The sequence below is a fragment of the Prionailurus viverrinus genome, chromosome D1 (genome assembly GCF_022837055.1).
Source record: "Prionailurus viverrinus isolate Anna chromosome D1, UM_Priviv_1.0, whole genome shotgun sequence".
In the NCBI taxonomy this organism is placed as follows: domain Eukaryota; kingdom Metazoa; phylum Chordata; class Mammalia; order Carnivora; family Felidae; genus Prionailurus; species Prionailurus viverrinus.
In genome coordinates, this window is record NC_062570.1 from 104,443,899 (window position 1) to 104,471,196 (window position 27,298).

Here is a 27,298-nt window from a genome sequence, read left to right on the forward strand (position 1 = left end):
AGATGCTCAACATCACTCGTCATCAGGCAAATGCAAATCAAAACTGCAATGAGATATCACCTCACACCTGTCAGAATGGCTAAAATCAGAAATAAGAAACAAGTCTTGTCCAGGATGTAGAGAAAAAGGAACTCTTGTGTATCTTGGTGGGAATGCAAACCGGAGCAGCCACTCTGGAAAATCGCAGGGAAGTTCCTCAAAAAATTAAAAATAAAATTAACATATCATCCAGTAATTCCACTACTGGGTATTTACCCAAAGAATATGAAAAGACTAATTCAAAAAGATATATGCACCCCTATGTTTATTGCAGCATTATATACAATTGCCAAATTATGAGGGCAGCCTGAGTGTCCTTCAATAAATGAATGGATAAAGAAGATGTGGTGTATATACAATGGAATAGTACTCAGCCATAAATAAGAATGGAATCTTGCCATTTGCAACAACATGAATGGATTGAGAGGGTATAATGCTAATTATAAGTCAGTCAGAGAAAGACAAATACCGTATGTTTTCACTTATATGTGGAATTTAAGAAACAAATGAACAAAGGAAAAAGACAAAAACAGTCTCCTAAATAAAAAAAAAATATGTTAGAATCTTATAAAAAAATCTTATCAAAAACTATATTTACAAAAGGACATAGGAAATGAATATGACTTTTAGTGAAAAAAGATAATGTATAATTACAAATATGTTAAAGATATGCTGTACAAGAGACCAGATGGAAATTTAACAAAATGTTAATGACAGTTGTTGTTTAGTGCTGGGAATACAGTTGATTTTTTTAAAGAACATTTTATTTTTATCCATTTAAACACTGTCTGTAATAACTCTGGATGACTTTTATAATGACAATAAGGTCACACTTAAATTTAAGCATGAACTTAGTTTGCTGGGCAAGTCAGATGAACTTGTTTGGATATGCAGTCTTCCCTGATAGCCCTATTATTAGTTTACTGAAAAGGAAGCATAAAAAATTAAAAAGAGCAGCATGCTTGCCATCAGAAGACTGTGGGCAAATCACTCAAACTCTGGTGAGCTCTTCATTTGCCAAATGAAGGTAATATAATGACAAACTGGGAACATTTTGGTCTTGAGGATCAAGTACATGTAAAGATATTCTGTAAGTGGAAATTCACTATACAATTGAAAAATATTAGTGGTGCCTGAGTGACTCAGTCAGTTGAGCATCTGACTCTTGACTTTGGCTCAGGTCATGATCCCAGGGTTGTGGGATTAAGCCCCGCTTCAGGGGCTGAGTGTGGAGCTTGCTTAAGATCCACCCCCCCCCTCCTCCCGCCCTCTCCTCTCCTCCACTTATGCACACTTTCTCTCTCTCTCTCTCTCTAAAAGAAAAAAAAAAGAAAAATATTATTATTTCTGAGACCAAATTCCTAGCTAGAACATGAAGGTTGATAACCATAATATTGTGTTATAGACAGCAGGCTGTGGGAAACTGTTGTATTCTTTTTTTTTTTTTTTTTTAATGTTCATTTATTTTTGAGAGAGTGAGCATGAGCAGGGGAGGTACAGAGAGAGAGGGGAACAGAGGATCCAAAGCAGGCTTGACTTGGATCTGACAACAGAGAGCCTGATGTGAGACTTGAACTCACGAAGAACTGAGAACTGGGAGATCCTGACCTGAGTCAAGGTTAGACACTTGACTGACTGAGCCACCCAAGTGCCCCAGGAAATTTTGCATTCTTTAGTTCCATGTGGTCTGTCAGAAAGACTACTTGGCTGAGAACCAGGTTGGTCTGGGTTCTAGGTCCGGTGTTTCCACTACTGGCGTGATAACCTTATGAGTGTCCTTCCTACTTTTTTTTTTTTTTTTTTTTTAATTAGGAGGTTGTGTTGGATGATCTTTAAGGGTCCTCAATATATCACAAATAATTGGTGGCAAAATGACTCATATAAAACTTTGGAACTGAAAAGTAATTTTTCACAGAAGGCATAATGCCTGCATTTGCTTGCAGTCATTAGGTTGATTTGTTTAACTGTCTCCCCAGGCGGATATTCTGTACTATATACAGATTTGGTGAGAGGAAATGGACCCATTACAATGTGGAAGCCAAGGTTTCATAAAGCCAATGACAAAGTAGATCATGGAGTTTCCTATTTAGAGCCATGCAGTATAGCCATACAGTTTAGTCTGGGAACTTTTATGTGCCTTCAGTGTGAGCTGGGCTTAATCAGAACATTTAAGTTGCAGTGGGCTGGACTTAATCAGAATATTTAAGCGCAAGTGTTGTTTCTGTCCCTTACTAGCTGGGTGACCAGGGCAAATGCCTTAACTGTCTTCATGCTCTATTTCTCAGTCTCACAATTGTAGATTATGTCAGTTTAGTAGGGATTCTGTTAAAAGGATAAACACGGTAATATTCTTAGAATAGCTTTATACATGAAAAAGTGTTTTATATAGCAAGGACTCTGACATTCAAAAGGTAAGTCATCTGGAAGTATAGCATTGTCTGTTTTTACCCATCTTAATGAAGGAAACTGGTAAACAAAATAATCAAAGCCCATGGGTATTGAAAAAAAAATAAGGGAAAAAAAGAAATAATTGGCTTTAAAACCTGGACAAGAACCAGAAATGGAAGTTGGAGTTTTGAATGTTGACACTTGGAGCAAGAGATTTGTCAGGAGACCAGGGCTTCAGCTTGGTTATTATCTGGTCCCCAGATCCAATACCCTGGGCCTTAATAAATGAAGTTAGGACCTTTAGGGATATGCATGTGGGCATGGTCGAATAATTCTCAAATGACACTGTGTGACCTTAAGGCATAATCATCACACTCAAGAATAAAGTTGAGTTTGTGTTAAATTAACTCTAGCAAAGAGAACTCAGATAATAACAGGAAAGAAAGACTCAGCACACATCTCAATAAAGGATACCAGTTCCCAAATACTGGGGTTTAGAGATATTTTCTTGTTTCGTGCATTGGCGCAACTCATGTTTCAGAATGCACAGTTTTAGTTTCTTTTTCCTCTTTCTCATGTCTTACAAAGCCATAGTATCTTGATTAATTTAATCTTCAGATTCTCGATACCTTGGAAAAATATATATGGTATCTTTCCTAATGGTAAAATAATTCTATTAGCTCCTCGTGGCAGTCCTGGTGTTCTTCTCCAGTTCTTATCCTAGGAAATTCTAGCTCACCTCCTCACATGCTCCAGTGCCACACCTGGGAAGGCTGGGTCCTTTACCCCAGGTTGTAATCCACTCCCTCCAAGTCCCTCACAGCACATATATCACTGTTAGCCTTTGTTGCATCAGATTGTGGTGGTTTGTTAGTATGTTTGCTGCCCCTTCTAGACTGTGAGCTACTTAGAGAGAACAACATGTCTTTTCCATCTTTAGGTTCCAAGATCTCATATACTCCCTGATGGTGGGTATGGGATGAAATTAGAAGAGAGGTGGGAGGTACTCGGTGCCTGAATTCCTGATTCAGATTTTGAGCCACCTCTCTTTTCTGAATTGCATGTTTGTTTATTTTTAAATCTTTTTAAATTTTTTTGCAAATATCTTCTCAGTGTCTTTACACAGTAGATGTATGTTTAAAAGACTGAGCCAAGAAAAGTAAGTCTTATGATGATTATTCATTTCTTCTCTTTGCTTGCTTCCTATCTTTCTCCACTGCTCCATTCCTTCATTTCTCTCATCTTTCGTCTCTTATCTGTAGTAAATAAAAATATTCATACTCTTAAAAACGCAGCAATGAATTATAATATATTCTTGATTATATGCTGGCATAAATATGTAATATGTAAAATGGTACAAATATGTAAAATATGTAGACAAATCTCCCATACGATACAATTCCAAATAATTTATGTGGATACTCCCGCACAGTTGGGGGAGCATGACTCCCTACTCTTTATGTGTGGGCTGACTGTGGTGACTGCCTTCCAAAGAATACGGTATGGAAAGGGAGAACGGAGAGTAAGTTTATATTGGAGAAACCTGACCAATACTATCCCTGCCACGAGATGGAAGTCAACATCAATAGCGAAGTCATGTTGATAGTATGTACCCTTGATGTGATGTGATGAGAATGACACTTTGTGTCTTTCTTTAAAAAAAACCCATAACTCCTTGTCTAAGCATCAAATTCAATTTGAAGGACATTCTACAAAATACCTGACCAGGACATCTCAAACTGCCACGGTTATCAAAAATAAGGAAAGTGTAAGAAACTCACAGCCAAGAAGGACCTGAAGAGACATGATGGTTGAATGTAGTATGGTATCCTTGATGGAATCCTTGAACAGAAAAAAGGACATGATGTTAAAGAAAATATAAGGCAATCCGAATAAAGCATGAGCTTTAGTTAGTAATAAGGTGTCACTGTTGGTTATTGAGTTACGACAAATGTACTATAGTGATGTTAACAACGGGGGAAATTGAGTGCACACATTCAGTCTTACCTAATGTACATATTCCCCAGTTACTTCCTATTGTGTTACCATGGCTACTGCCTTCATAGCAATGACTGCAGTCTGTCCTGATCTTTTTTGTTTACCGGCTGTCTCTCCCATTAGATTGTAAACTTCAGGAGGGCAAAGATCTTCTCTGCTCACTCACTGTTGCATTCCCACTATGTTGCAGGTTGCCACACATAGCAGATGTTCAGTAAACAGCCATAGAATGAATGAAGGGAAGAATTATTGACAGGTCTTCCCAAGACTCGAAGGATCATTGCAACTGGAGCAGAACTAACTCATTACATTACATTATAAATCATACTTCATGCTTTCTCTAAAGAGAGGTAATAGGGGAAGCCCCTTGATATCCGGGCTCCCTTTCTCTCTCCCTCTCCCCATTTTCCTTTTTCTTTCTTTCTTTCTTTCTTTCTTTCTTTCTTTCTTTCTTTCTTTTGTTCTTTCTTTCTTCCTTTCTTTTGTTCTTTCTTTCTTTCTTTCTTTCTTTCTTTCCTTCTTTTGTTCTTTCTTTCTTTTCTTTCTTTCTTTCCTTCTTTTGTTCTTTCTTTCCTTTCTTTCTTTCCTTCTTTTGTTCTTTCTTTCTTTCTTTCTTTCTTTCAATAGAAAGGATAGCCTGGAGTTTCTTCTTGGAAGGTGGGTAAGTAAGGGTGCTGACATACATTTGTTCCTGCTGGAAAGTTCGTCACTTCTTTTCATCTCTTAATTAAGTCAACTGGAAGAAATGCAAATGATCACAGACGGATGCCAAAGGAGACTCAGACTTTCTTTACCCGAGAGGTCACTGAAGCAGAAGAACCTAACTACCAAGGTCAAAGAACGTCTTTGTGCACAGCTGGTGGCTTCCCCCTTCCTGGGATCCCTGAAAGCAAGGACAGGACACAGAGGCTGGGAAATCTGAAAAGTCAGTCATGAAAGAATAGTTGAATGGTAGGCTCTGGGTGTACTGTGTGATCCCACATGTTTCATGAAAAGCAGTGGTGGATGTCTTTAGTCATCCACTGAGGACAGTACTTTACATGGTCTGTGTTAGTCTTTGGAGTGTTTCTGTGCTTTGATTGGTGTGTTCAGTTTCTTCCAATAGGCTATTTACCCTGTAGTTCTCCACATAATTAAAACAAATGTTTATTTATTTATTTTTGAGAGAGAGAGGGAGAGAGAGAGCAGAGAAGAAGTAGAGAGAGAGGGAGACAGAGGATCCAAAGCTGCCTCCATGCTGTCAGTGCAGAGAGCCTGATTTAGGGCTTGAATTCATGAACCTTGAGATCATGACCTGAGCTGAAGTTGGACACTTAACTGACTGAGCCACCCAGGTGCTCCTCCAGATAATTTTTTTTGAGTGCCACCCATTCACTGTGGCAAGTCTTGTGAGATATTAGAAGACATAAGGGGCATAGTGTCTGCCATCAATGAGGTCAGCATCTGACTTGGGAGATAAAACACAAGGACGTGAAATGTGAGTCAGGTCCAATGTGAGACTGACCTTTGAAAGGGATGTTATCATGAAGGAGGGAGGGACAAGAAGAGTCACATAAAGCTTCACAGTGGAGGCAAAGACTTAGCTGGCCCTGAAAGGATGACTGTAAATTAATGATTAATAAATTTATTCAATATTTTTGGGATTTCTAGGCACCAAGGGAACAGAGATAGTTTCTTCCTCCAAAGAGGTCACAGTGTACTTGAGGAAGAGAAATAAGGGTGCTACGGGGTTACAGATGTTGTGATGGAGTTATACACAAGGTACAAAAAGAACGAGGGGGACAGTGTGGTCACTTGTCCTGGTGTGTGGTGTGGTGGTGGTCAGGAAAGCCATTTTAGGTGAAGTGTTGCTGAGCAGAACAGCTCAACACAAAACACATCTCTTTTAAAGATATGTCAGGGGTGTCTGGGTGGCTCAGTTGGTTGAGCATCTGACTTCATCTCAGGCCATGATCTCATAGTTTGTGGGTTCAAGCCCCATATCGGACTCAGCGCTGACAGCTCAGAGCTTCAGATTCTGTGTCTCCCTCTCTCTGCCCCTTCCCCCCACCTCTCTCTCTCTCAAAAATAAATAAAACATAAAAAAAAATTAAGAAGAATAAATAAGAGATATGTCCTAGAAAAGAATGGTGGTATACCACTTAGGTATTTTTTTTATGCTTATTTATTTATTTTGGGGAGAGAGCACGAGCAGGGGAGGGGCAGAGAGAGAGAGGGAGAGAGAGAATCCCAGGTGGGCTCCATACTATCCACACAGAGTCCGACTTGGGGCCTGATCTCACGAACCATGAGATCATGACTTGAGCTGAAATTAAGAGTTAGATGCTCAACCTACTGAGCCACCCAGGTGCTCCTGGGTTATTCAGTCTTAATTCATTTCTTGAGGGAGTGCATCTGATTGGTGGAAACTAAATACATCATCCTATGTTGCTAGAGAGTCTGGGAGTTTTTAGCTTTTTAGGTCCTGAACTATGTGAAGACTCACCAGATGGTGGTTGAAACAGACTGTGTGTGTACCATGTTGCTACATTCTCCATTAGCTGAACACTGACTTTGAATGGCAAAGGCTTAGTACCATACACTGGTTAGGAGGGCTGTCTAACTGGACTGGCAAATTAAAGATCAGAAAGTTGTCCCACACTAGTCAAACACAAGATTCAAGTTTGTAGTTTATAATTAACACACACACACACACACACACACACACACACACACACAACATAGCCAGTTATCTGCTGTCCTACTGCTATCATGCTCATATCTTTTATTTTATTTTTTTACATATTTATTTTTTATTGAGATATAATTGACATATAATGTCATATTAGTGTCAGGTGTACAACATAATATTTGATGTTTGTATGTATTGCAAAATGATCACCACAACAAGCCTAGTTAACATCCGTCACCATGGTTACAATTTTTTTTCTTGGGATGGGACCTTTTCAGATCTTGTCTCTTAGCGACTATCAAATGTACAACACAGTATTGTTAACTATGGTTGCCACGTTGCACACTACATCCCCAAGATTTATTTATTTCATAAGTGGAAGTTTGTACCTTTTGACCCCCTTCACCCATTTTGCCCATCCCCATCCTCTACCTCTGGCAACAACTAATATGTTCTCTGTATCTATGAGTTCAGTCTTTTATTTGTAAAACTCTGGAACTCTTCATGAATTTGCACACCATCCTTGTGCCGGCTCCTTGCCCATCTCAGTATTGTTCCATTTTAGCACACGTGCCGTGAACCGAGCACTCATTTCTTTTAAATAATAAGAAAGTCACATGGCAACGTCTGAGTTTTGAAACCACATTTGGGAGGGTGTGTTTCCCAAGTCAGAGGCCCACAGAATCCCAGCATTCAGACTTTCTGTCCTGCTTGGGAGAAGACAAGGGTTAACTGCTGTCCCATTTGGTCATGCCCACATTGTTCATTTTCACATGCTGATTGAGAAGCAGCTAAAAATCGATTACCATTGGGGTAGGAAAGTGGCCTGTCCAAAATGAGCAGAAATGGCCTGAGTATTGATAGACATGAACAGAAAGTGGGAAAATTAAGGAATCAAAGTTAGTGCTTGTAGATATCCTAGTATTAACTAGTTTAATCCTTTCATTTTCTAGATACTGAGACCAAAGCTTGCAGGATGAAAGTGACTTTCTCAGTTTATAGCTCCTAGAACCATGTCTCCATGTTTCCTGGATCTCAGTCCCATGATCCTCCTTCCAGAGAAGCATGGTAGATGATCTGGTGCCCCGTCCACTCCCTGCTGCCCGTTGTGATAACTCCTGACTCCTCTCATCTTTTCATGGCCCCACAGGTTCCTCAGATATCCTGCTTTCCTCTGTCAGCACTATCCCCATGTTTTCTAGTGTCTTGTGACTCAACTTTTCTTCATTACCCTCCTTTCTCTGTTCTGAACAGTGCAACACTGTAAAAGGATGACAAGAGAAATGAGGGTCTGTTTGGGATTTTCTTCCAGGTGTAATTGCAAAGGATGCCTGTCCATTTGGCTCTTTATTGGAATAAAGAGGATATGCATCAATACCATCCACTCTGCAGCAAGTGAAAGTTATAGATTCTCAAAATTTTCTATGAGTGATGAAAGTTTAAAAATACCCTTGCTAAAACTGGGTTAAATATAGCAAAATATATGATCTTCTTTTTTTTTTTTAAGTTTATTTATTTATTTTGAGAGAGAGAGAGAGACAATCCCAAGCAGGCTCTGCACTGCCAGCATAGAGCCCCATGCAGGGTTCAAACTCATGAACTGTGAGATCATGTCCTGAGCCAAAATCAAGAGTCAGACGTTCAACTGACTGAGCCACTCAGGTGCCCCATGATCTTCTTTTAATAGGCAATAATAATTTCTACTTACTTCTCTCAAATGGGTATTTTGTAGTTCCCATTTTTATTTTTTATTATCTGCAAGTCTTAGGGAATATAGGATTTATAGATATAGAATCAAATAAGGCATTCAAAAATAAGTATTAGCAATAAATGTTTCAAAAAAGTTTATAATAAGAATGTATAAGGGCACCTGGATAGCTCAGCTGTCCAGCTCTTGATTTCAGCTCAGGTCATGATCTCATGGTCCATGGGACTGAGCTCTGCATTGGGCTGTGTGCTGACAGTGTGGAGCCTGCTTGGGATTCTCTCTCTCCCTCTCTCTCTCTCTGTCTTTTCCCTGCTTGTGTGTGCATTCTCTCTCTCTCTCTCTCTCTCTCTCTCTCTCTCTCTCTCTTTATCTCTCTCTCAAAATAAACATAAAAAAAGAATGTGCATTTATCAGTAACATTTTAAAAAATCTGAAAACCAGAGGGGCGCCTAGGTGGCTCAGTCAGTTAAACATCTGACTTCAGCTCAGGTCATGATCTCACAGTCCGTGAGTTCGAGCCCCACGTCCGGGCTCTGTGCTGACAGCTCAGAGCCTGGAGCCTGCTTCAAATTCTGTGTCTCCCTCTCTCTCTGCCCCTCCCCTGCTCATGCTCTGTCTCTCTCTGTCTCAAAAATAAATAAAAATATCAAAAAAAAAATCTGAAAACCAGAAAAAAAAGATCTCCAAAAGAAGTCCTGTTCAATTCCACAAATATTTATGGAGTACCATCACTGTGAAGGGAGCAGTGAAGGATACAAATGGTAGAAAAAGGCTAGAACACAATCCCTTTGTATAAAGAACATACAGTTTTTATGAGCGGTAACCACCCTCCCTAGATGTAATTTATCTCTTGATAGTAAATCAGCTGAGTCTAATAAATGCTATCCACTCTACTAGATGCTGGGAATTCAAGATTAAACGCATATTCTCCATCCCCAAGGCACTCACAACTACTGAAATGTTTCTTTTCCCATTCAGATGAAGCTACAGAAATAAAAAAATTTATAAACTACCAGTGGATTTCAAAACAATAAGATAACCATCTTGTTGCGAATCCCTAGTAAAATTCTGGAAATGCATGATTGATTAGATAATCTGTAGACGTGAAAAGCCTGGTGATGTAAAGGCCCATATGCAGTGACCCAAGATAAATCATGCCAAATGCACTTCATTTTTAACATAAGGCGTCTAAATGTTTAGATTTATACCAGTGCCATAGTGTATTTTGAGTGTATGAAGAGATTTGATAGGCTTCCCATATCTTTCTTGAAGATACAGTTTATTATAGACCGGATGGTGAATTGGTTATTTTTTTTTTTAAGAATTTTTAAAAATTTTTAAAATTTATTTTGAGAGAGGGAGAAGAGTGTAAGTGGGGGAGGGGCAGAGAGAGGGAGAGAGAGAGAGAATCCCAAGCAGGCTGTGTGCTGTCAGTAGAGCCTGATGCAAGGCTTGATCTCAATCTGTGAGATCATGACCTGAGTCGAGATCAAGAGTTGGACACTCAACCAACTGAGCCACACAGATGTCCCTGAATTGGTTATTTTTTGATGCAAAATATATCATTTCAAACTCAACAACTTAAAATTTATCAATCATTTTATTTGCCCATATTTCTGTGGGTCAGCATTTTAAGCAAGTTCAGCTGGGCAGTTCTTCTGGTGGGGTCCAATAACATGATTGCAGTCATCTGGTGGATCCACTGGGGTTGGTCTAGGGAACCTCCTTGGTGGCTTATCTCTGGGTGTCATCCTAGCCCTGACTTCTTCATGTGTCAGATTCAGGGCAGAAAGGGAAGACAGACATCAAAGGGCAAGTATAAGCCTCTATTTGCAATATATTTGCTGATGTCCCATTGGCTAAAGCAAGTCACATAGCCATAGGGGCACGAGGGCCTCTCAGGGGCATGGATTCAGGGAGGGGAGATCCACTAGGAGGGTCATAACTGTGACAATGTGCCACTGATGGTATTAACTGAGCATATTTCTATCCAGTTGGACAACAATTCCCAAAGAGGAGGACTACCATAGGTGCTTATTTATCATGTTCTATTCTAGATCTTGGTTAATGATTTCGACAAAGGAAATGAAATATAATTGTAATTTTGACCATGACATAAAACTAGATGAATAATATAATTCCTGAAGATAACTTTGGTAGTTTGGATCTCTTGGACTAAACCAATAAAAAAATCAATATATTAGTGTTAAATGAGAAGTCCTACACATATGTTAGTAAAATAAATTGTGGTCAGGCAGTATTGAAAGGCATATGAAACAATATGAAGATTTTATTTGATACCAAATTTATGAGAGGTTACAGTGATCAAGAGCAATTGATAGAAACATAGTTCACAGGTCATGGAAAATAACAGTTCCGCAGAACAAAATATTCTCAGTGGATTGTGTTCATTTCTGGGTGAAAATTTGTAGAAGGACATGGAACGAGGGAGAATTAGAAGGTGACTGGTGTGAGAGCATACAAATATGATCTCCGGAGAGAAAACTGATGGAGTATTTGCTCTACAGAGAAGAGAGCTAAAGACTTAAAAGAAGACACAAAATTCATCCTAATACTTAGAAGAACTGTCAAGGAGAAGAAAGCTCTAGAGGGTAAAAACAGGATCAGTGGGAGGAAGTTGTTTGTAGATGGACTTTAGCTCAAACGAACGTGTGGTACTGTAACAAACAAGTTGTCCAACAAGAATGTGGTGTCTTACAAGTTAATGATCTCTCTCCTTGGAAGCTCAAGCAGAGTCTGGAACACTGAGATGCTATAGAAGGGATTCTGGTGGAGTCCGAGATTCAACGAGGCTCACTTTCTCCCTTTCCCATATTTTCACTTATTAAATTAAGTAGCATTTTCCTTCATTACTATCCTTTTTATTGCTGGGGTGCTCTTTAAAAGTTATGAGAGTTATGAGTTTTCTTTTTGGTTAATACAACAAAACCATATTAAAAAAAAGTCCCCCTTCCTTTGGCCAACTGCAAAACCTCCTCTTTTTCTTTTCTTTTCTTTTCTTTTCTTTTCTTTTCTTTTTTCTTCTCTTTTCTTTTTTCTTTTTTTTTTTTGGCATTCAGGGTCTGCTTGGCCAATATTATGTGAAGATAGCTTAGTCTTTAGATTTCTATTAACAATTTTTTTTAATTTTTAATTTTTTAGAGAGAGAGAGAGAGAGAGAGAGTAGAAGCAGGGGAAAGGAGCAGAGGGAGAAAGAGAGAATCTGAAGCAGGCTGTATGCTCAGCATGGAGCCAGATGCAGGGCTCAATCCCATGACCCTGGGATCATGACCTGAGCTGAAGTCAAGAGTCAGAGGCTCAACCAACTGAGCCACTGAGCCAGGCGGCCTGTCTTTAGATTTTTTAAATACCTGTGTTCTCATCCTGGGTATGTCTTTTGTTAGCCATTTTGGTTTCCTTTTCTAAAAAAATGAGGACAGTGGTACTTACTATGGGCTAAGTGAGATAACCCATGTAAAGTGCCTAGTATATAAAGTCCAATAAATGTTGATGTTCTTCCATCAATGCCCAGGACATGCTGCCCTCCATGACACAGCTTTATTTCAATTACACAGTAGTAGTATTCTCCTCTGGTGATCCTAGAACAGTGGGCCATATCTTAGTTTGCGAGGACATTCTTGGCTCATGCATGCTGTCACAGCATAATTATTAATAGCATCCCGTTTTGCCCTCAAGTGTCCAATTTTGACAAGTCATGGGATCATCCTACCTAGAACTTCCTCAGCGCCTTCTGTAGGGCATCTTTCAGTTCCTTGTTCCGCATACTGTAGATCAAAGGGTTTAAAATGGGCGTGATGAAGGTGTAGACCACGGACACCACCCGGCCCATCTCAGGAGAGTAGCTGGAACTGGGAGACAAGTATATAAAGCTGGTGCAGCCATACTGCAGGAGGACCACTAAGATGTGCGAGGAGCAGGTGGAGAAGGCTCGGTGGCGCCCTTCTGTTGACCGGATCCGTAAAATGGCTGCCACGATGAAGACGTAGGAGATGGAGATTAATGAGAGTGGGACGCTTAGGACAATGAAGCTGACGATGTACAGGGCAGTCTTGTGAATGTGTGTGTCCGCACAGGCCAGGCGCATGACAGCAGGCATGTCACAGTAGAAGTGGTAGATCTCATTGTTGTTGCAGAATGGGAGACGGAAGATCAAAATAGTCAGTGGCAGCGACAGCAGGAACCCCAGCACCAGGGACCCTACCACCAGCTCCACACACAAGGGCCAGCTCATGACGTGGGTGTATCGTAGAGGGTAACAGATTGCTACAAACCGGTCATAAGCCATGACCGCAAGCAGGACACAATCAGCTCCACCCAGGAAGACAAAGAAAAACATTTGGGTCCCACAGCCAGGGATGGAAACAGGAGTCCTGCCCATTGAAAGAAGGTTCGCCAAGGCCAGTGGGGCAATGGAAGATGTATAGAAGATTTCCAGAACTGCCAGGTTCACCAGGAAAAAGTACATGGGGATGTGGAGGGAGTGGTTGATCTGGACAATGACTGCAATTGTGGTGTTTCCGCTGAGGCTGATCAGGTACATCGTCAGGAAGGCCACAAAAATCCCTACTTGTACCTTAGGGTCAGCTGAGAATGGACGAAAGAAGAATTGTATCTTTGCAGTTTTATTTATTTCTTCCATGGGTAGTGTGCTGGATCTAGAAAAAGGAAAGATGACATGTGTCTCTAGGTACCTCACATTTAATGTGACGCAGTCACATTCCCCTGTTTAATGTTAGAGCACTTTCTGAGGTATCTCAGTGGTTATGCGCACCCTTTCATTTCAGAGCAAATCATGGAATATTATAATTTACACATATGCCACTCCTCTCATTTCCTCCTCTACCCTGAAGAGGAGGACTGAGAAATCCTCCATGGTGGCGATTTTGATGCTCTTTGCTTTGATTCTGGTGCCTAGCACCATGCCCGATACAGGAAGCTTTCCAAGAAGTATTTACTGAATGAATGAATGAGTAAAGTCAGCTTAAAGTTCAAAGTTACAAAATGGATAAAACAGGGTATTATCTCATCACGGGAAACTCAAAGCAAAAACGTTTTAGGAAAGTTTAATTGGATGTAGGTTATAATTTAAAGAGAATTGTGGTCCTGGTGTGCTGTGATATTACAGCACACACTGTAATTTAGCTCGACACCTAGAAACATTGATTCAGGCTGTTTTCTCTCTTTTATTCAATTTGTTCCTAAATGCTGATAGTTTGTCCTTCAAAAATTTCTCATATCTATTGCTTTGGTCCTTTTCTACTGCCCCAGTCATTTCTATCCATTGTTATCTCACATTTGGGTTCTTGTGATAGCCTCCTATCTAATCTCCCATTTTCCTTCCTCTTCCCGTTATCATCCATTCTGTTCTCCATTATCACATTACCCACCTACTTAGTCATTTTCAGTGCCTTCCCGTTGCCTAAATGACCTTCATGCTCCTCTGCTGATGATTCCAGTGTCTCTTGGACTTGAGTGTTTTAGGCTAATCCCACCATGGCCTCAATTATCCCTGTCATGTACTATGGAGTCTACTCATTGGCCTCTTCTCCATCATTCTTCTTTGTGCTTCACATACTTCTATTCTCCTTCCAGTTAGAAATCTCATCATCTCTCTTTTGCCTAATCCAAATCCTGTTCAACTTTCAAATTCTAAGTCATGTTCTTCTTTTCATGGTCTTCCTAGGTCACTCCAGTTAAAAAAAAAATCCCTCTCTCCTTTCCCTGAAATTCTATGTTTCTCCGAGTGTTATGATTTTAGTGCTAGTACACTGTCTTTTATTATATCCTATTCCAAATTATATTCTATGTTCCCTGAGGACAGAGGATGCGTCTTATGACAAATTGTCATTTATTCCATGTTAAGTGGTAGGCATGGTGGAAAATGATTTCGGTGTATTAGTTCACTTAGTCCACAAAGCCATTTTAAGAGTCCTGTACTATTATCATCCCATTTTACAGATGAAGACAGAGGCTTAAAGAGGTTAAGACATGTTTTGAAGTCATACAGGTAGAAAGTGAGAGAGGAAGGATTTGAATACAGTCTATTTGACCACAAAAGTCTCGTGCTTGATTTTGGTTCATACCATACTGCCTCCTTCTATACTACTTTATATTTCCTAAATGGCTTTGTTATTTGATTATATTTTCATCCATAGGTAGAACTCTAGATGGTCAATGGTAAAAAGAGCACCTAAGATCTGAGAACAAAAATGTTAGATTACAGTATTTTCAGATTTGAAAACCATAATTACAATCTAGACTGTTGTTTTATTTAGTAAATGCTGCCCGTAACAATGTAACAAAAAGAATCTCCTTTCTTTCTCTTACAAGGAGCAGGGAGAAAGGATTTGGTTAAAAACTATGATGTTTGGGTGAAGACGGAGGAGAGTGGTTTAATTCATCCTTCACGAGAGACAACATGGAAACAAAGAGAAGGTCTTCTGTGGCCCAGGCCCCGGAGTCCTGAGTGATGTCCAAAGGGTCTTCATAGGAGCCTGAAGTTTTAATATCCTGTCTTCTGGTGGCTAAGAGTCTAGTCCCAAAACCAACACAGTAGCTTTGTATTGAACCAAACCTATTCAGGTGAATACAAATGAATAACTCAATTCATAAGAAGGATACTAGAGATGGAAATTCCAAATGGTGCCTTCTGTTCATTTGTTTTCTCAGTTACCACCTCCTTGGGCACAGGAAGTCTTGGGCATAAATCCACCTAATCTCCTCAAAGCACTTGAGTCTAAATGCAATGTATAGGCTGCATTGGCTTCATTTCATTACAAGGTCTAGAAAAGGGAACAGGAAATCAAACATAGAGAAATACTATGAAATTCAGGGTCCTGAATAAGAAATCCAAGTGCCACATTATCCAGTTAATATCCTATCTAACTATTCTCTTCATTTCTTTCTGCAAATTTCCCCACCTATGGTAGTCTCCTCATTGTGACAAGATAAAGATGTAAGTTAGTTAGGTTCTATCTGGAAGCTATATGAATTGTAGGTTATATGAAGTGCTTTCGTTATTGCAAAGAAGAAACCAAGTAGACACATTTCAAAAGATGGTCTTGATATTTCTTTCAGATACTCCTTCTATATGATGCCAAAATATTGAACCAAATGTTGGGCATCGTGCAAATAAATAACTGAAAGCTTTACTGACTATTCTTTATATAAATCCTGAGGGATAGTGGTGGTTATTTGTATCTATGCATGCTTCTGAAACCATATTCCGGGTGCCTGGGTGGCTCAGTCAGTTTAGCATCTGACTCTTGATTTCAGCTCAGGTCACTATCTCACAGTTTGTGGGTTTGAGCCCTGTGTCGGGTTCTGTGCTGGCAGCATGGAACCTGCTTGGGATTCTCTCTCTCCCCACCCCGCCCCGTCCCTCCCCTACTCATGCTTTTTCTCTCTCAAAAACAAATAAACAAACTTAAAAAAAAATGTGTATATTCTACAATCTACAGGGTACAAAGCTATGTCCAGGACAAAAATGAAGTCCCAGAATCAAGATGGTGCAGCTTTCTTAAAAGGTCAATTTTACCTTGAAAATTTTTGCACAATTATTTCATGTAAAAAAAAGTGGAGATAGTATACATAGAAGGAAGATCTGCATGAATTTTGGGAGATTAAAAACAAGATTTCCAGGAGATTTATTACTTGTGGCTGCTTGCCAAGTCCTTACGAATATAAATTGTCTCTCATGCTAATTAATTAGTACTTAAATAGAAAAGCTTTAGATGTACTGATTTAGACCATAGATTGGCTATTACCCAATGAAAAATAATTTTCCAGACTTCCCAAATATACAGTCTTGATTTGGAAAGTCTCCTCTCTTATTATTCAAAAGAAAACAAGTAGTAGTCACCATTTTCTAAGATAAGTGAGGCTCAGAGAAAACACTCAGGGGATAGCTAGTCTTTGGAAAGATGGTTTATCATCTCCTGAGACTGTTTACCATCAGACAATGAAGAACATGGCTCCACGAGTTCTCCACAAATTGTCCTTCATGTAATTCCTGTCCGGGTTGATTAGTGGCCATAAAAGGTCACAGATGCCCACAGAATCAGAGCTCTGGCACATTATCTGGTCCATCTCTTCCAAAGAGATTGCTCGACTTGTCCAAGCATTTTTTAATTCATCATTTAAACATGCAAGGCACTGCAGGGGATGCAAAGATGATTGGGATGTCATCTGTTCTGTGCAGTCATAGGGACAAGACTGTTGGCCAGATTTCCCCTTATTCTTGCTGTGTTTAAAACACTTTTGCATCCCCCCCCCCTTGTCAGTTTCCCGCAATTAAAATTGTAGGCAACATTTAAAATAAGGGCTGAAAAGTTAGTTAAAAGGTGGTCTTTTCACTAAGTCAGTAAACTGCCTCTTTGGTTAGACAACTAGAACTTAGGAAAATGCGTATATAAAACAAGCATATAATTTGGGGGAGATGATCCTTCCAAGAAATAGGTTACAGAGGAGGCTATGCTGGAATTGAATGACGTGCATTCAAATTCCAGCTTTCTACTTAATAGTTTTGTGATCTTGCTAAGTCACTTGCTCTCTCTAAGAGAGAGAATTCCATTTGCTCAGAATAACACCTCACTTTTTTACAAGAATGTTGTGAGGTGAAAATGGAACAGTGTCCATAAAAGAACCTACTGGGATGCATGGCAGTGTATAAAGTATACTGATTCATTGATTCCTTCCATTATCTATCTTGAGACTGAGAAAGATTTAAATTGCTGGGTAGAATGCCTGGAAGGTGTATCTAATATTTTTTGGGAAATCTTTTACACACCTCTGGTTCCATGTCTAGTTTCCTATGTCACCTTATATTGCATAATTCCTCTTTGAATAGAATGAGCAGTGGCCACTGTCTCAGAAATAAGTTGTTACTATTAAAAGATAGCTTATATAAAATGTCTTGACTTCAGGTTTATCTGGCCTATTTGACCTACAATGGCATATCTCTTAGCACAAAGTTGGACTCACCTACAAAGGAAGATGAACTCTTAACTTGGGAGTTTTGATCGTAGGGTGAACAGAGAAGGAAGAACAATGTTATAACCATCATTCACAGGACAAAAGCCCTGTTTGAAGCATAGTGTTCGTGGTTTCTGGAGATACTCATACCAGCTGGAAGATCTATTCGTAATGATTCAAAGAAAATGTCCCAATGTCAGATGTACCAAACAAAAGATGTATTTGTCCTTACAAGACATTATTGAATAACATTTTCTATATGTCTGAATATATGTGAATTTCATATATGAACTTATGAAGTCATAAGTATCATTCATAAAATGAAATTCAGATTTCATATCCATTTATAAATCTCAAGAGATTAGATACCTAAAGAGACTCTACTCTGGAAGAGTCTTTTGTGAGAATTTTCTGGCAGCAGCATCTGGAAAGAAGAAATGCCAATGTGGTATTGCTTTACTCAAATATGTTGAATCATATGGAATTTGTTTCTGAAAACCAATAATGGTAGCATTTAGGCAATTTCACATGATTCAACATAATACTTTTACAAGCATATTTTGAATATGTCAAAGGAAATATTCAGGTATTTAACCAAAAGTTATTCTCCTACTGCATACCAATGGGCAACATTTATTGGGCACTCGTACACTGTGCTAATCATTTTTCAGGGATCATTTCACTTAAGTGGTCCTTCAGTGAATATTCAACAGATACCTTTATTGTACAAACTTTTTAGATGAAGAAATTCAGGCTTCTGGGTTTGACGAACTTGCTCAGCTGTTAAATGGCAAAGTAGCACTTAATTCTTAGGTCAATCTGGAAGCGAGTCTAAGCTTCTACCATTCAAATAAACTGTACAGGGGCGCCTGGGTGGCTCAGTAGGTTAAGTGACCAACCCTTGATTTAGGCTTAGGTCATGATCTCATGGTCCGTGAGATCGAGCCCCGAATTGGGCTTCGTGTTAACGGTGCAGAGCATTCTTGGGATTCTCTCCCTCTCTCTCTCTCTCTCTCTGCCCCTCCCCATACTCTCCCCCTCTCTCTCTCACACACACAATAAATAAATAACCTTTAAAAATAAAAAAGAAAATGGAACTGTACATCACTGAGCAAAGCAGTATATGTGTAAGGCTGAATGTTATGTGTCCTAGAGAGACAAAATTTTTAATTTTTTAAAGTTTATTTATTTTGAGAGAGAGAGAGAGAGAGAGAGAGAGAGAGAGAGAGAGAGAGAAATCACAAGCAGGGGAGGGGAAGAGAGAGGGAGAGAGAGAATCCCAAGCAGGCTCCATGCTATCAGCATGGAGCCCAATGTGGGACTCAGTCTCACGACCATGAGATCACAACCTGAGCCAAAATCAAGACTTGGATGCTTAACCGAGTGAACCACCCAGGTGCCCCCCAAATTTTTAAATTCCAATTGTCCACTGTCAACAAAACTATTTCACTGGAAAGTGATGTGTCACAAGACTTCCTCAGTTTATTACAAGTCAATGCTCAGTCCTCTAATTTGTAATCTCTCTCTTTTCCTTTTTGCTCCTCCTTTTCTTCCTCTTCACCCACTACCCATTTAATCAACAATATTTACCTTAATAAACCCTTTAAAAAACGTTTGTTAAGGCTCTACTTTATGTAAGGCATAGCTCAGGTGTCTGGGAAAAGGAGGAAACGTGTAGAGAATGAGAGAGGTCAGTGTTCAAAGAGTTCAAAATTGAATGAGAGCAGTAAAAATAGTAAAAGTCAAATTCACTTAAGTATTCTCATGAAAGGATAACATGCCGGGCACATAGGCATATCTCTGTGCAATAATGTCTTTTGAAAAATGCATCTAGGAGCGCCTGGGTGGCTCAGTGGGTTGGGCGGCCGACTTCGGCTCAGGTCACGATCTCGCGGTCCGTGAGTTCGAGCCCCGCGTCGGGCTCTGTGCTGACAGCTCAGAGCCTGGAGCCTGTTTCAGATTCTGTGTCTCCCTCTCTCTGACCCTCCCCCGTTCATGCTCTGTCTCTCTCTGTCTCAAAAATAAATAAACGTTAAAAAAAAAATTAAAAAAAAAAAAGAAAAATGCATCTAATTAGAATTACCTTTTAATGCATAAGGGGATTCTCAAGGTGAAGGATCCTCCTTGTAATTCCTTTAATAATAGAAATGAATGTTTCCTAATTTTTCGGCTTCTGTAAGTTTGAAGTTTGGAGTGATGGATTTTTTTAAACTAGAGGAAGCCTTAAAAGTACTGACATCTGTATGTTTCAGTGCTAATTAGCGGTGAACTCTTAATCTGATCTAGAATATGATCCCTTGATCTTTTTGGACAGAAGCTCCTTCTTGCCACCCAGCAATTTGAAGAGCACGGATTTTACGGTATGTATTCTTGAGTTCCCCTGAAACTGTCGTGTGTAAAACATTGGTTCTTCTTAGGAACTGGACTTTGACTCTTTCTCTGAAAGGCTCCGTCCTTAGCTTCTCTTCCCTGGCCAGTGTCTACCACAAGGCTTGGCTTTTACAAGGTAGGGATTTTCCTAATCTTCTCAAATCTGGAGTCTGGGAGGAGATTCTTACCTTATGCTGGACTTCTGTGGACTGTAAGCCATTGCAGATTTACTTGGATCCTTTGCCAAACACTGAGAACCCCAGGAATCTGCCCCTAGGTCCTTCTGTCCTCAGAGGATCCCCAGGCAGGTATGCTGATCACTTCTAGATTCATAGATCTGGCTGATTCAGGACACTAGGTTAAAACACTTCTCAAACTCAACCTGATTCCTATCTGATCAACTCTTAGCCTGAAGATATGTTCTACCCTGCCTTTTTCTTCTTTGTATAAAGTAACGTCTGGGCTTTACTTACTACATCTCTGTAGTCTAAAACTTACCTTTGAAGTTCCCCTGACATTCAGACTCAAAATTATCATCCAGTAAGGATATTGGTAACTAATCTGGCTAAAGTGACATTCTTGGTCCCCTGAGACGACTGAGGTCTGCCTGGGAAGCAGAAAGCAACAAGATTAAATACAGTGTTCCTTAAAAATTAAAATTGCATCAGGATTATTCCACTGGTACATCTTCCCTGAGGGTCATCTTTTAGTAACTTGTTGATAAGTTCAATGATGAAGTCAGTTGGGGAAAGAAACATTATTTTCACTTGATTTACCTTGAAATCATGTTTTTAAAAAGATCACTTCTACATGCAGCATTTTCTTTTCTTTTTTTTAGTGGGGAGGGCATATTTTGCAATGTCCTCTGCTCTCTTTGCTTCTGGAAAACTAATTTCTCCTAATTTTACTTTATAGTTCTGATTTTTAAAAATAGCTTTTTTGCTTTAAAATTTTTTAAATATTTATTTATTTTTGAGAGAGAGAGACAGAGAGAGAATGAGCGGGAGAGGGGCAGAGAGAGAAGGAGACACAGAATTAGAAGCAGGCTGCAAGCTCCAAGCTGTCGGCACAGAGCCAGACTTGGGGCTTGAACTCAAGAACTGTGAGAGCATGACCTGACCCAAAGTCGGATGCTTAACCAACTGAGCCACCCAGGCAACCCTGCTTTTTTTTTTTTTTAATGTTTATTTTTTTCTTTTTGTGTGAGAGAGTGCAAGGGGGGCTGGGGCCGACAGGGAGGGGGACGGAGGACCCAAAGGAGGCTCTGTGCTGACAGCAGTGAGCCTGATGCAGAGCTTGAACCCACCAACTGTGAGATCATGACTGGAGCCGGAAGTTGGACGCTTAACAGACTGAGCACCCAGGCACCCCTTTATATTTCTGATTTTACTTCTTAGTCTATTTTGCTGGCTTCTTCTCTTTCCCTAACTTCCCCTCGAGGTGGGTCTTGGTCCTAGGTCCTCTTTTCTTATTTATTTATTTATTTATTTATTTATTTATTTATTTATTTATTTGCAAATGGTTCAGTTTCTTTAGGCTTTAAATACAGACAACAGACTGATGACTCTCAAATGTATTATTTCCAGCCAACCTCACCCCTGAACTCCAGACTTGTATATTCACTGTCTACTTGACATCTCTATTGCATCACTGATGAGTATCTCCTGTTTCACATATCTAAAACCAGAGCCTCCACTCACCATCTACTTGGGTGTTGAACCATTCAAATCCTGACCTTAGTCTCTCAGTAATATTTGTTGAGATTAATGAATAATGATGCTTCATTCAAATTCATCCAAAGACATGGTTTTCTTTCAGTGTCCCCTGGAGAAATGAAGGACCATCTAGAGTTCTTTTTTTATTTATTTTTATTTTTTATTTTTATTTAATTTATTTTTTTAATTTACATCCAAGTTAGTATATAGTGCAACAATGATTTCAGGAGTAGATTCCTTAATGCCCCTTTACCCATTTAGCCCATCCTCCCCTCCCACAACCCCTCCAGCAACCCTCTGTTTGTTCTCCATATTTAAGAGTCTCTTATGTTTTGTCCCCCTCCCTGTTTTTATATTATTTTTGCTTCCCTTCCCTTATGTTCATCTGTTTCGTATCTTCAAGTCCTTATATGAGTGAAGTCACATGATATTTGTGTTTCTCTGACTAATTTCGCTTAGCATAATACCCTCTAGTTCCATCCACGTAGTTGCAAATGGCAAGACTTCATTCTTTTTGATTGTTGAGTAATACTCCATTGTGTGTGTGTATATATGTGTGTGTGTGTGTGTATAGAACATGTATAGAACATGTATATATATACATCTTCTTAACCAACTGAGCCACCCAGGTGCCTCGTATACCACATCTTCTTTATTCATTCACCCATCGATAGACATCTGGGCTCTTTCCATACTTTGGCTATTGTTGATAGTGCTACTATAAACATTGGGATGCATATGCTCCTTTGAAACAGCATACCTGTGTCCCTTGGATAAATACATAGTAGTGCAATTGATGGGTAGTTCTATTTTTAATTTTTATTTTTAATTTTTTGAGGAAGCTCCATACTGTTTTCCAGAGTGGCTGCACCAGTTTGCATTCCCACCAGCAGTGCAAAAGAGATCCTCTTTCTCTGCATCCTTGCCAACGTCTGTTGTTGCCTGACTTGTTAATGTTAGCCATTCTGACAGGTATGAGGTGGTATCTCATTGTGGCTTTGATTTGTATTTACCTGAGGATGAGTGATGTGGAGCATTTTTTTCATGTGTCGGTTGATCATCTGGATGTCTTCTTTGGAGAAGTGTCTATTCATGTCTTTTTCCCATTTCTTCACTGGATTACTTGTTTTTTGGGTGTTGAGTTGGATAAGTTCTTTATAGATTTTGGATACTAACCCTTTGTCTGATATGTCATTTGCAAATATCTTCTCCCATTCTGTCAGTTGCCTTTTAGTTTTGCTGATTGTTTCCTTTGCTGTGCGGAAGCTTTTTATTTTGATGAGGTCCCAATAGTTCACTTTTGCTTTTGTTTCCCTTGCCTCTGGAGACATGTTGAGTAAGAAGTTGCTGTGGCCAAGGTCAAAGAGGTTTTTGCCTGCTTTCTCCTCAAGGATTTTGATGGCTTCCTGTCTTAAATTTAGGTCTTTCATCCATTTTGAGTGTATTTTTTGTGTCTGGTGTAAGAAAGTGGTCCAGGGGGGCGCCTGGGTGGCTCGTCGGTTGAGCGTCCGACTTCGGCTCAGGTCATGATCTCACAGTCTGTGGGTTCGAGCCCCGCATCGGGCTCTGTGCTGACAGCTCAGAGCCTGGAGCCTGCTTCCGATTCTGTGTCTCCCTCTCTCTCTGGCCCTCCCCTGCTCATGTTCTGTCTCTCTCTGTTGCAAAAATAAATAAAAACATTAAAAAAAAAATTAAAAAAAAAAAAAAAAGAAAATGGTCCAGGTTCATTCTTCTGCATGTCGCTGTCCAGTTTTCCCAAAACCACTTGCTGAAGAGACTGTCTTTATCCCATTGAATATTCTTTCCTGTTTTGTCAAAGATTAGCTGGCCACACGTTTGTAGGTCCATTTCTGGGTTCTCTATTCTGTTCCATTGATCTGAATGTCTGTTCTTGTGCCAGTACCATACTGTCTTGATGATTACAGCTTTGTAATACAGCTTGAGGTCTGTAGAGCTCTTTTTTTAAAGGCCATTTATGACATTGTGGAATGAGAAGGGATTTAGAGGACATTAAATGGTTCCATCTCTAATCCCCATATCTCAAAAGGCCTTCAAGATTATTAATGGAGGGAGTGCCTGGGTGGCTCAGTCGGTTAAGCATCAGAGTTTGGCTCAGGTCATGATCTCATGGTCCGTGGGTTCGAGTCCCACATCAAGCTCTGTGCTGACAGCTTGGAGACTGGAGCCTGTTTCAGATTCTGTGTCTCCCTCTCCCTCTACCCCTCTCCCGCTCACACTGTGTCTCTCTCTGTCTTTCTCTTTCTCTCTCTCTCTCAAAAATAAATAAACATTAAAAAAAGATTACTAATGGAGTTTCTAAGGTAATTTTAATATTTCGAAAGGCCTAACATGTCATACATTTTCCCGGGATAATTTTATATTATTATTATTATTATTATTATTATTATTATTACTGTTATTATTATTACTTGTGTTTTTGTTTATTTAGAAGATAGAGTTAGGTAGATAGTAATTTTTAAAACATGGGGTTTGGAGGCAGTATATATAAGAATGGCTCAAAGAGTAGGTCTAAATTCAGACAGATTTGGTTTCAAAACTTGGCTCAGCCAAGGGCTGGATGTGTGCCTTTGGGTGTTAAACTTTCTAAACCTTACTTACCTCACCTGCAAAGTGGGAATGATAGTACTGCTTCTCGCTCATAGAGTGGTTGCGGAGATTGAATGAGATAATGCACGTGCAGTGTTTATCATGTTACCTAACCCTTTCTTAGCTTTAAAATCATCACGGTGGGGTTCATGGAGAAAACACTGTAAAATTCATGTGGTGCAGAGAATGTTGAGAGCTACTGATTTTATTTATCCTGACTTCCAGATAGCTATCCCTAATATTTTATGTCAGCTAAAATTGAACAATAAAGGCTGTATATATTTGAGGTATATAATGGGATGTTTTTAGACAGGTATGCCTTGTGAAATGAAAACTACAATCAAGCCAATTCATGTATCCATCACCCCTTAGAGTCACTTTTTTCTTTTTGTGGTGAGAATACTTCATATCCACTCGCTTAGAAAAGTTCCCATATACAATGCATTATTACTAGCTGTACTCACCATGTTGTACAGTGGGTCTCCAGAACCTATGCATCTTATAACTGGAAGCTTTGGCCAGCATCTCCCCATTTCCCACACTCCCCAACCCTTGGTAACCACCCTCTACTGGGTTTCTGTGAGTTCAATGTATTTTAGAGTCTACATATAAGTGTTATGATTCGGCATTTGTTTTTCTCTGTTTGGCTTATTTCACTTAGCAAAATCTCTAGGTTCATCCGTGTTGTCACAAATGGCAGCATTTTCTTCTTTCTCTTGCCTAATTACTCTGGCTAGGACTTCCAGTGTTACTTTCAATAGAAATGGCAAATAATAAATTTATGTGCAGAGCTACTGGAAAGTTATTTGATGTATTTCAACAGAGATTCTTTTTTTTAAGTTTATTTATTTATTTTGAGAGAGAGGGAGAAGGAGGGAGAGAGAGAGTGCATGAGTGGGGGAGGTGCTAGAGAGAGAGAGGGAGAGGATCCCAAGCAGGCTCTGTGCTGTCAGCATGGAGCCTGACACAGGGCTTGATCCCATGAATGGTGAGATCATGACCTGAGCCGACATCAAGAGTTGAACACTTAACGGATTGACCCACCCAGGTGCCCCTCAGCAGAGATTCTTTATAAAACCTCTGAGTGAAATGGGAATAGAAATAAATTGCTTAAATATATTATAGTTAATTTTTATCTATTCTGTAAATATTTACTGAGTGCTTATTGTGTGCCAGAAATTGGGAGTACCATGGCAGATAAATCAGGGAAGATTTCTGCTTTTGTGCTCACATCATTGAATGCTATTTTATTTTTATTTTTTTAAATTTTTTTTAGCGTTTATTTGTTTTTGAGAGACAGAGTGTGAGCAGAGGAGGGGCAGAGAGTGAGGGAGAGAACCCCACGCAGGCTCCAGGCTCCAAGCTGTCAACACAGAGTCTAATGCGGGGCTCAAACTCACGAACCGGGAGATCATGACCTGAGCTGAAGTCAGACACTTAACCGACTGAGCCACCAGGTGCCCCAAATGCTATTTCTGATGTAGGCAACTCTTCTAAGTACATCACAGGTATCACTGTGCACAATTACATCATGAAGGAGGTGCCATTATTATCCTCATTTTTCAGATAAGGAAACTGAGGGCCAAGATGTTGAGTAACTTATCCAAGGTCATGTAACTAGCAAGCGACAGCTCAAAATTCAAACCTATGCTGTCCCTAAGCAGGGATCGTCAAAGTAGGGTCTATAGGTCATATCCGTGGGCTGCTGGGTTTTGTAAATGATGTTTTATTGGAGCACAGCCATCTTTATTCCTCTCCCTGTTGTCTCTGCCTGCTTTCGTGTGGCCCCAGCAAAGTTGAGCAGTCGTGACGGAGGCCGCCGCATGGCCCACAACGCCTCAAACAGATGCTCCCTGCGACTTCGCAGAAAATGCTTGCCAACTCGTGCCACAGAGGCTGCCACTTCCTATGAAAAACTGTATTGAAATCTCACAGCAGGTAGCATTATAAATGGTGGATTAAGTAAACCATGTTCACAAGGTGTCAGGTGCTAGACGGGACTCTCAGTATCACCATGGGTTAATCAACACTTTGGAGGTTCTAAATAATGCAGCAAGACCAGAAAATAAAATAATTGGCCTCAGATGGTATGATTTTACCCCCGGAAACTGCAAGGAACTCTTAATTTAGAACTTCTATACGTGTAGTGGTCTGGGGTGGGGCCTGAGAGTCTGTACTTGGATCAGGCTCCCAGCTGATGCTGATTCTGCTGATCCCCGTATCATACTTTGAACACCAGTGTATTTATTGCCAACACGTGGTCTAGGGTGTAGCTTTGAAGTCCTTCAAACTGGGTTCTATTCCTAGCGGTCCCTCTTTTAAGATACCTAATTTTGGTCAAATTATTTACTCTGGAAGCCCCAGTTTCATCATCTGTGAAATGGAGGTGATCGTGGGTAATAACACGTGTGACGTCCTCAGCAGAAAATCTGCCCGTAGTAAGTATCCAGTAACTGTCCGCTCTATTAATATCTCTTACAGGTCAAATTTCCTTTGGATTTCTACTTTGACAACCCATGGGAATCCAGAGGGCAGTAGGAAATTTCCAAGCTACTTATTCTTTACAAAGCCGGTCAGATAAAGTAAACTGTTGGAGAGGAGAGCCACGTATTTTTTTCTCACATCGAGACAGACCTCCATATAATTGAGCTTTGAGGGGAGGAAGAAAGAGGGGTGCACGTAAGGAGCTGGGTGAGTTTAATTCTGGGGCTACTAGTCATTCCATGGCAGATCCAGCCTCCTGACCATCTCCCTGCCTCCTCTCTTCTTTCTACTATGTTCTCTGCATCAGAGCTGAGCGACCTTGTT

The 27,298-nt window shown here is 39.9% G+C and overlaps 2 protein-coding genes and 1 non-coding gene across 3 annotated transcripts in view; 1 reads left to right on the top strand and 2 right to left on the bottom strand.

Moving 5' to 3' along the window:
• LOC125146586 (olfactory receptor 10V1-like) overlaps positions 1–27,298 on the top strand; it is a 59,706-nt gene that overhangs the window by 23,500 nt on the left and 8,908 nt on the right. The gene's annotated exons all lie outside the window — the stretch shown is intronic.
• LOC125147261 (U6 spliceosomal RNA) lies at positions 7,583–7,684 on the bottom strand. Its single transcript, XR_007145093.1, has one exon. It is a non-coding gene; the product is annotated as a U6 spliceosomal RNA (small nuclear RNA).
• Positions 12,535–13,464, bottom strand: LOC125176581 (olfactory receptor 10V1). Its single transcript, XM_047878258.1, has one exon. It carries the CDS (start codon positions 13,462–13,464, stop codon positions 12,535–12,537), a length of 930 nt encoding a protein of 309 aa, XP_047734214.1.

Bases quoted from the DNA above. Each gene is read 5' to 3' on its own strand.
- LOC125176581 (XM_047878258.1), bottom strand. From the start codon at position 13,464: ATGGAAGAAATAAATAAAACTGCAAAGATACAATTCTTCTTTCGTCCA.